At 40.0% G+C, this 9,805-nt stretch overlaps 2 protein-coding genes across 2 annotated transcripts; both read right to left on the reverse strand.

Moving 5' to 3' along the window:
- Positions 1-1,264: 1,264 nt before the first annotated feature.
- LOC149404328 (uncharacterized) lies at positions 1,265-2,116 on the reverse strand. The gene is made up of 4 exons (XM_089602234.1): positions 2,030-2,116; positions 1,609-1,958; positions 1,394-1,540; positions 1,265-1,321 (listed from the first exon to the last, which is right to left on the reverse strand). The coding sequence occupies exons 1-4, from the start codon at positions 2,097-2,099 to the stop codon at positions 1,307-1,309; spliced, it is 582 nt and encodes a 193-aa protein (XP_089458360.1). The 5' UTR covers positions 2,100-2,116; the 3' UTR covers positions 1,265-1,306.
- A 3,425-nt stretch (positions 2,117-5,541) lies between these two features.
- Positions 5,542-9,012, reverse strand: LOC149404329 (Josephin family protein). The gene is made up of 2 exons (XM_089606728.1): positions 8,553-9,012; positions 5,542-6,478 (listed from the first exon to the last, which is right to left on the reverse strand). Exons 1-2 carry the CDS (start codon positions 8,790-8,792, stop codon positions 5,795-5,797), a joined length of 924 nt encoding a protein of 307 aa, XP_089462854.1. The 5' UTR covers positions 8,793-9,012; the 3' UTR covers positions 5,542-5,794.
- Between the last annotated feature and the right edge of the window lie 793 nt (positions 9,013-9,805).

Genomic DNA, 9,805 nt, shown 5'->3' on the forward strand with positions numbered 1-9,805 from the left:
TTCCCCAAATCGAAGCAGCTAGGGTTTCATTCTTCATTTTCAGACTCGAGCTGGAGGTCTCTGTGGCGTGGCGTGAGCGACGAATCGAGTCCAAGGTCTGGTCGCGATGGAGAGTAGTCACAGCAGCGCGTCAACTCGCAAGAAAGGCCGCGTGATTGTTGACCAGGTGGTGGTGTCGCGGCCAACTTGTCCGTGTGGTTTGAGTGCCGTCGAGAGGTTATCACGGACTGGGCATAACCCTTCAAGGCGATTTCTCGGATGTCCTCTGTACAAGGTAAGTTTCTCGTCTCTATGTATTAGACAATGCAACATGGCATTTATTTGGCGCTGAGACCATGGTGTATTATCTTGTCGATAAAAAAAGGACCAGTGTATTATTACCATTCAAGCGAAAATAAATCAAAACCAAATTTTGTTTCTTGTCTTATGCTCAATAAATCTGTTTTGATTGTGATCTTAGAATTTACTCTGCATTTTATTCGATTTCTCAATGTCTACGGGTATCAATATGTTTGCAATTTATTCAATTTCTCAATATGTCTGCATTTTTTTTCTTAGTACCTGCCACTGTCTATAATATTCATAGAATCGAAAGAAATTACATATTTGAGATTGTACAATGTATTTCGAAAGTAATATTTGAGATTGTTACTTGTATTCAACATAATAGAAACTCCCAAGGTTGCGGCTTCTTTGAATGGTTGGACCCCCCTAAGTCACAGTCGTCGCAAGTTCAAGACGGGATTGATGTACATGTACAAGGTTTGGCAAATGACATGAAGATCACCGATATTACCGATAACATGATGATGTTGATAGCTAGTGAATCTTTGAAAATAAAGATACTGCTTTGTGTGATTGTCGTTCTTTTAAGTATGATTTTGATCAAGTAAAATCTAGTGGAATTGACAATGAAGTTGTAATGATATTTTGTGACAATGAAAATGGCGTGTTCTTGTATTTGATGACATTACTTATAGTACAACAAGTGATTATTGACTGAAAGAAATTGAGAATGAATTTAAACACAATCACAAACTTAAACAATATAACTTTTATAATTCAAAACATTGTTTGCTTACATAGCTTTCCAAAACAATATAGTATACTTAAGCTATCGAGTAAGCTCAAAATATAGTTTTCTTACACAGCTTTCCAACTTAAGCTATCGAGTAAGCTCAAAATATAGTTTGCTTACACAGCTTTCCAAAATGATAGAGTTAACCTATACAATATCAAAGTTTTATAATATCATGGAAAAAGTCTCCGACGCTCCATTGGCACTGTGTTGGTGTTGCGGCGAGTCCTAAGCCGAGGGCTTCTCTGAAAATGTAAAAACAATAGTTTGTCAAATGTAATATGGTCATGGACAATTAAATCCGAAAATACATACCCTAAATCCAGTAGTTGCTGCTGTGGAAGCTCGGGTTGCTGCTGTGGAAGCTCGGGTTGGTTGTGACGGTGCTGCTGCAGTGGAAGCTTGGGTTGGTTGTGACGGTGGAGGTGCTTGATTACTTGTTGAGTTAGTCCCCGCTTGTCGCTGTTAATAATTCCATATGTCAATGCGTATTGTTACATATAGTATATCAGAATTTTGACCATGTTTACCTGTTCTTGTTGCTCGCGTCTGAAACACGTACGAGTGTTATGACCGTCTTTACCACATCGGGAACATGTTGTGGTCACATATCTCCTTGTCATCCGTGTGCCTTGGCGAGGAATAACCTCATCGTGCTCAAGCCTCCTCAATTTTTTTGGCCTACCAGGCTTTGCCCTATCTGGTGGCATCTCCATAGGTGTAAATCCAGTCTTCGGCCACTGATCTGTCGGATTAATTGGGTTTATCTTGTGTTTGTACGTGTTCTGGTAAGTTTCCTTTTTGTACCAATGCGAGACGTAGTTCATTGGATCTTCATGCCTTTGCCAAATACAGCTAATGGCATGCGAGCATGGTATACCTACAACATAGTTTACATGTTACACGATAATAATTGAAAGGATTGTGTATACCTACAACGTAGATTCATACCTGACAAATCCCAACGTCTGCATGAACACGTGTGAGCAGCTATATCAACTTTGTACATTGTTCCATACATGTTTGAAACTTGGTACTCAGAATCACCAGCCCAAAAAGCAATGTTTTCTGCACTGTGTACCTTGTTAGTTTCAAGTACTCGGAATATGCGTGGACCAATGTCTGATGTCCATTTGTCACCAGCAAGCCTTTGCCTGCTGAACCGTTGCAGAAGGTACATTCGAATGCGCTCTAGCATTGACAAGATGGGTTTCTGCCTAGCCATCAATATTGCCTTTGCCCCGTTGAAACTCTCGCATAAGTTGTTCAACAGAATTTCACACTTCGGAGTGGTCCTGAAATGACTCCTGGCCCAGTGAGAAGTGCCTTTGCTCATTAACCAATCATATGCTTCAGGGGCTTCAGCTTTAATTATTTCCATTTCTGCTTCAAATTTTTGCACGAAGTATGCCATTGCCGCGTGCATCATCTTTGTCTTCAAAAGATGTCCTTTATGAACCTGTACGTAGCAAGATAAATGATAAAGAATGCTTGAATAAAGACATATAACTAAATGAATAAAAGAATAAAGAATGCTTGACTTACCTTCATAAAATTACTCTGCAAATGCCTGGCACAATGTCTATGCTCGGCCTGAACTGACCCTTCTTCCCACATATCTGACAATGCTTCCTGCAGTCCTTTTTGCTTATCAGATATGAATGTCCAGTGATGGCCATTCACAATGCCCAAATCATCTTTGAGGAACGAAAAAAACCACGTCCATGACACCTTGCACTCTGATTCAACAACAGCATACGCGACGGGAAAGATACTGTTGTTTGCATCAATGCCGATCGCTGTTAGTAACTGACCGGTGTGATGTCCCTTTATGTGGCACCCATCGAAACCAAGAATTGGTCTACAGTATTTAAAACCAGCTTTGCAGCCTTGGAAACAAACATACATACGTTTGAATACTGGTTTGCCATCTGCACCAGTTTCTGATTCGAATTTGATAGTGGAACCTGGATTTGAAGATTCTAGTTCGGCACCATAGTCCCGTAGCTTTGCATATTGTTCCTTGTACGACCCTTCAATTACACGTTCAGCTTCTTTCTTCGCTCGGTACGCCTTCACACGAGAACACTCCAGAATCAAGTCTTTTTTAACCCGATTCATGAAATCTGATGCAGACCATGACTCACTGTCCTTGAATTGCTGCATGTAAGTACGTGCCAACCAAGCCGAGGAGGCAAACCTATTCTTGTTAACTCTAGGGCAAGTACGTTCAGGCCTGTAAGTTTTAACAATGAACACACCTGTTTTCCCCAATAGAGATGCGAATATCGTCGAGTTACAGCTCTTCTGTTTACACTCCGCACGAATATGATTAGGGTCGTTCTTCTTAAAGTATACATCTTTACCGGCCTGTATCGCGTACTGTCTGACTGCATCCTTGAACAGTTTTCCAGTTTGGAATACCATTCCGAGTTTGAAGCTTGGGCTCTTTAAATCTGATTCATTAAACTCCTGGAAGTTTGGGAGTTTTTTCTTGGCTTTCCTAACATCTCTGAACTGAACACGTGTCGAACTCTCGGCCTCAGTTTCTGCTTCATCTTCAGACGATGAATAGTCATCAAAACCAATTTGTGCATCAATGTCAAAGTCACTATCCTCATAATCATCTTCTTCTGCATTACTGTATACACCATCGCCATCTACATCGATGTTGTCTTCGCTTAACTCAAACCCCGGCTCAGCCTCTTCATTGTGTTCAGCATGCTCAGCCTCTTCACTGTGTTCAGCCTGCTCACCATCTTCATTTTCTTCATCATGCTCAACCTCTCCATTGTCTTCACCACGCTCAGCCTCGTCAACAACGTCTTCCGCGTCCTCGGCCTCGTCAACAACGTCATCAGCCTCGTCAACAACGTCATCAGCCTCTTCATTGAGTTCATCTTGTTCTTGCTGGATCAGCTCTTCTGGTTGGGGTGCACTCATGTCAATGTCAATCTCGACATGATCACTCTCTTCTGGTTGGGGTGCAACGGCAATCTCAACGTCTTCACCATCTTCTGGTTGGGGTGCAATGTCAATGCCCAACGGCCTGGTTGGCTGATAATTATCAGGGTGATCACAGTATATGTCCACATCCCACTGTGTTGATAGCCACTCTGATAACGCTGCCAGTAATATGACGTCAGTGAAAATACACTGAACCCTATCACATGTAGTAGACTTCACATAGAAGACTGGATTGACAGTGTATCCCAACGACTCCCTCGTCACAGACTCCAGTTCCACAATGGACATTCTGTCCATATCAGCGTGGTCCCAGTGATCAATGACACCTCCTTCGTATCTCCAACCACCAGGTAAAAACTCCATTCTACCCCCATGGTGAAAGTTGATTGTAAACTTATTTAATAACTCCTCTGAAAAAAAAAAACAAACTCGAAAGCAAACAAAAGCAAAGCCATTAAATATTGCCCACCAACATCAATAACAACACGAAGGACCCACATCACGGGACACAAAAACAAAAAGAATCCATTAAAGAATCCATTTGTGGTCCTAACGTGACAACAAAAATAAAGACACAAACATGTGGTCCCCAAAAATTTCCACTCGGTATAAATTGAGGACAAACCTTGAGATGGGGTATTTGTTGCAGATTTATTCGCAGGCGATTTGTTCGTCGCTCCAGATTTCTTCGCAGGCGATTTTTTCGTCGCTCCAGGTTTCTTCGCCGGCGATTTTTTCGCACGAGTCGCTTCACCTGTCTTCGTCGCTTCAGATTTCTTCGCACGAGAGGATGATGCAGATCGAGATCCACCACGTTTACTCGACGGAGATGGCCTACCCGGTGATTTTCCCTTCGCCATTAGTTTAGGGTTTGAACGCAAGATTTGGGCATTAGGGTTTAAGAGTTTTTCCTATTTGGGTTTTTTTAAACAATTCGATTTTAAACAATTCGATTTGGGTTTTTTTTTCTTTTTTTTAACAATATACAATTCATTTCATGTGGGGAAATACCCACAATACCCTTACACGAACGAGGCACGTGCTCATTTAACTGACGTTAAGGCTTAAATTTTGACGGAAGGACTGCCATGAAACCCAATTCAAGATTAAGGCCAAAAGTGGTCGTTTTTATATATTAGGCGGTGGATTGTCAAGAACGCCATACATCAGGGGGCAAAAGTGTCATTAATTCTATATTTTATTAATCGAAGTGCTTATTCTATATTCTAGGTAATAGATACCTTATTTTTCTCAACTCTCGTCTTCAATAACTTTTATATAATTCAAGCGGCACAATAAAAACTTTTATAACAAACCTAAAACTACCCCGATGACTACAGATATTGCTTTAGGGAGAATCAAACCGGGGACTAGTAAAATCCTAAGAACTAGACAAATCCTAGGGTTTACGCACCTTTGAGCTTTCTTTATAGTTACATTCTCAAGTCATGAAAATGAAACATTACCTATCACGCAAAATTCTCAGGTAATGAATATGAAACCAATATTGGCTAGACCCATAAATTAAGATAATCCATTTGCAACACTGGGAGGTTATTTCTGCAAGTTTACAATGTATACAACTTTATGCAACTGTAACTTCGGCTAAAGTATAACACCCATGTGTTCTGTGTACGCTCCGATATCCAAAAAAGCTCGTGCCACGGATGATGTTTGATCTAATCAGCTATTTATGACCGAATGACCATATTACCCTTTAAAGTTTAACAAAAATGAAAAGACAAATTGTCATTTACTTGGCTTCATCGCTTGTGTCTCGCTGCTTTGGTTTTGATCTTGACTTTCAACATGAGGTTGCGAAGCACCAGTTGATTCAGAGCTCGATAAGGCTGGGCAAGATTTGGCCCCAGCAGATTCACAATTGGTAATGGCCGGGGATGAATCGGCCCGAGCGGATTCAGAGGCACCGGAAGCATCAATCAGACTGGCGGCGATCGCGGCCTTTAAATCCTCGTCTTCCATCTGCAAAAGCATCACGGCTTCTCCGCGAGACAGATCCAACGGCTGTTGTTGATTCTGTGGCGGGGGCGGGGGCGGCGTAGGATTGCATGATTTGGTTATCCTGTCGGCGTCCTCAGGCAAAAGCCATTGGCCATACCCGTTGGAGGCTTCGGAGGCCGAGATGGGACACTCCTTCGGGAAGTTTCCCCTAACAAGGAAGATACTCCAACCGGAGCCCTTTAGTGTGTCCAAATAAGCAGAGAGGTAGAACTTGGAGAGGTGGGTAGGGGCCGCGAACAGGCTGTCGAAGTTATACCACTCTCCGTTTACTTTTCGGATACAGAACCAGTGGTCGTGCAAATGGCAAATGAAGGCGTTCTCGAGCTCGGGGTCGATCTGAGCTGGTTCGGCCACCGGTGAATGGAGAGGTATGACCTGCAGATCCCAAACCTCCAATGCCGTTTGAAGAACCTACAACAAACTACCTTTATTAATAACAAGGTCACGCAAGAAGAATAAATTTTGAACATAAAGCATGTCGCTAGTGTACTCCTAACCGAGTTGGATTTCAAAGTGCCAAGAACATATCCAACTTTACAGTCCTCAACTCGAAGGGACTGTTAATACAATTTTTTTTATTCTTTTCAGAGAATAACAGAATCGTGTTCTATCAAATGGACGCGGTTTACTCAGTTTTACATAATGAACAATTACCTCTTGCATTTTTAGTTATTTATGACAAAAGATCGCCAAAGTTTTATCAAAACGACACAAATTATCTTTCACTGGTACAGTACTTTTTTTATTTATTTATTTATTAAAACATAGATGCATATTTTGTGTGACCAAGTTTAAGAAACATGTGTACAGTTATCTAAAAAGCATTGTTTAAAAAGGCGGTTTTGAGGCGCGCCTTTCGCCTTTTAGTCGAAGGCTTACGCCTGGGAGTGTTTCTGGCGTTATCCGCCTCGGTCGAAAAAGGCGAGCGCCTCTGGCGGTCAAAACGCCTGAGAATCGCCTTTTACCGCCTTTGAAATGGGAGTTTTTTAAAAAAAAAAAACTGGGCCAAAATAATCAGCCGGGCTTTTAATTCGGGCCTTTTTAGGTTTTTTTTAATGACAATTAACTATAAGTAATTAAAACAATCTGTATGTCAACCGTCTCACGCAAAACTCTCTGTCTCTCACGTTGATAAACTGCGCTCGTCCCTCAAACTTCTACCGACTCTCAAACTGCTCTTGTCCCTCTCTCACGCTGCTCACGTCCCTCTCTCACGCTGCTCTCGAAGAGCTAGAAGCCTATGATTTGTTTGATTAGTGTCGTCGAGTTTAATTTATATTTGAGTCTAAAACTCCTTTTTTTTAGTTTTTGTTTTAAAACGTATGAAAACTTGAAAATTACTACGAATTTTATATATATTATATGTTTTCTATATTATTTTTGAGGCTTACGCCTCGTACCGCCTAAAGGCTTACCACCTCCGCCTAGAAATGGATTTCGCCTAAATTCCCGCCTCCGCCTTATTAAACTTTAGCCGTTTGCTCTGGTAAATTTCTCGACATATACAACAGTGAACAAATAGAAACCATACGCCTATGTTCGTACTGAACCAAATCAACAGTGTCCCGGAAGCTCGAGGCAAGTTTCAATAAAATCTCCAGCTACACTGCCTAAACTTCTTTTAAAAAGCTTTCGTACAGAAATGATGATATAAAAAGTTATCAACTTTCCTGCATATAATTGGTTGAACAGGGAACAGAATTCGTGAATTCCAATTTAAACACGGAATTAAACTCTTCTGACCTTATATAGTCGGATGTTGCTTACAATTCTGTAGCTAAAACTATATATGTGAACTCTTTTGATGTCAACTTCATGTCATCTTCTAACAAGGTGGTATAATATCCAACTGCCCACTGATTTGCTTTCCTTTCTGACACTAAACAATTTAATTTTCCACCACAGATTAGGAAACATTTTTATTTTTAGCTAGGGTTTAGTCCCTAAGTCCCCGCCTGACCCCACGACGTTTGAGGAACTAGAAACTAACAATTGCCACGTGGAATCGTGGATAGATACCTTTAGAGGGGCTTGAACCCAAGAAAGAAACCAAGGGTCTTACCACTATACCAATTACTAGACTTGAAAACTTAGATTTTTATAAATAAATAAAAAAAGTCATTGGCTTTTGATTATTATGTAATTAAACCACATCTACGTTGAATTGGATCCGTTCTATCAGATATTAGAAGAATCAACTTATTCTACTCCACACCAAAATACCGGTCAGTCATTACTTGTAAATTTCGACATATCACAGGATGAGTCGTTTCTCTAATTTCGAGTTCGGTATTTTTTATTTCTTCCTTGTTTTTGGGTTAACTGGAACCAAACACAGTTAAAGACAGAGAACTGAAATTCGAAACAACAAATATTGGACTCTAAATACCAGCAGAGTGAATTCTCAATTGAAACCAAACGCAATCCAAAAGAATTATAATCGAATTCCAAACAAATAGATGAGAATCGTAGAGAAATCCCGAACCTGAATGCTGAAATCTCCATCCAGCGATACATTGTGAGATTCCTCAGAGAGGAAATCTCCGCCGGCCGATGGTAGCATCATCATCTGTCTCTCCGTGGTGTCGAGATCGGAGGCGAGAGCCGCCAAATCGAACTCGGAGAAGAACGGCCCTTGAAGGACCGTGTTCACACAGTGAACCGCGCATAGCTTAGATTCTTGAACCTCGTGGTACAACATCCCACCATTACTCGCTCCTTCCATTTTCGCGCCGACAGAATCTCTCTCTCTCTCCCGCGATGAACCAGCTAAACCCTAGAAATTCTCTGCTCTTTCTACCGCTTTATTTTCTCCGAGTGTTGGAATTTTTGGGGCTCCAATGTTGTTTTATATTGGATTTCGGTTTGGTTCGGTTCTGTTTTTTTTTATATTCTTAATTTAATTCGAAGTCTGTCAATGTGAGATGCGTGTGTGTCTCTTTGCTGGGACGTCACAAGACTGTCTCACACGTATACAGGTTTCTGTGCCAACCATAGACCAATTGAATTAGATCTAAATAAATTAAAACACAATCGTAGAAAAAAAAAAAGTAAAAATTAAAGCAGAAATTAATATGCTATTTTTAGCATTGTTTTGCTTTCCAAATATTTTTTTGCTTGAATTTTGCTTTTCCAAATACTTGACCGGGGGAAAAGTTTGGAATAAGTATCGATCCTAGCCAAGGTAACGTTTAAAATTTTTAAAAAAAAAAAAAAAAAAATCCAAAATGACATGATATTATTCTAAAATAAATATTGTTTTTGTTCTTAGTTGATCAAATTAAGACAATAATTTAGTTTATAATATGAGATAAGAATGATAATATTTGTAGACAAGAGGGAGAAAACCGATTATTTCTAGATAAAGTTTTATCATAACTCTATGTTTCTGTATTCAAGATCGTGACTTGTTCTTATTCTCTCTCTTGTTTTCTTTTGGCTGTTGTTGGTGTCGCCAATGGTGAAGTTTTTATTCCATTTATAGAGGGAAACTATTTGCGAGTTCCAATTTTGCCCTTCCTAGATTTGTATAATTACAGCTACAAGAATAGTAAAGCACTCCACTCCAAATCTAAAAATATTTCACTCATTTTTATTGATTTCCACCAAAATCAGTCTTTTTTTTCATAATCGTGTATATAATTTTCTTTCATCAACAATTGTCCCCATTTGTGTTGTAAAGTCGATATTTTATAAAATTTAGACTTTAAAACATAAAGCGTTATTTATTTTATTTGT

This window comes from Urtica dioica, chromosome 2 (genome assembly GCF_054948205.1).
Source record: "Urtica dioica subsp. dioica isolate 48M chromosome 2, U.dioica_male_clone48M_v1_H2, whole genome shotgun sequence".
Taxonomy (NCBI): Eukaryota; Viridiplantae; Streptophyta; class Magnoliopsida; order Rosales; family Urticaceae; genus Urtica; species Urtica dioica.

Bases quoted from the DNA above. Each gene is read 5' to 3' on its own strand.
- LOC149404328 (XM_089602234.1), bottom strand. From the start codon at position 2,099: ATGTATGGAACAATGTACAAAGTTGATATAGCTGCTCACACGTGTTCA. The intron at 1,959-2,029 runs GTATGAATCTAC...ACTATGTTGTAG, and splicing joins CAGACGTTGGGATTTGTCAG to GTATACCATGCTCGCATGCC. The intron at 1,541-1,608 runs GTAAACATGGTC...AATTATTAACAG, and splicing joins GACGCGAGCAACAAGAACAG to CGACAAGCGGGGACTAACTC.
- LOC149404329 (XM_089606728.1), bottom strand. From the start codon at position 8,792: ATGGAAGGAGCGAGTAATGGTGGGATGTTGTACCACGAGGTTCAAGAA. The intron at 6,479-8,552 runs GTTCGGGATTTC...AGTTTGTTGTAG, and splicing joins ATGGAGATTTCAGCATTCAG to GTTCTTCAAACGGCATTGGA.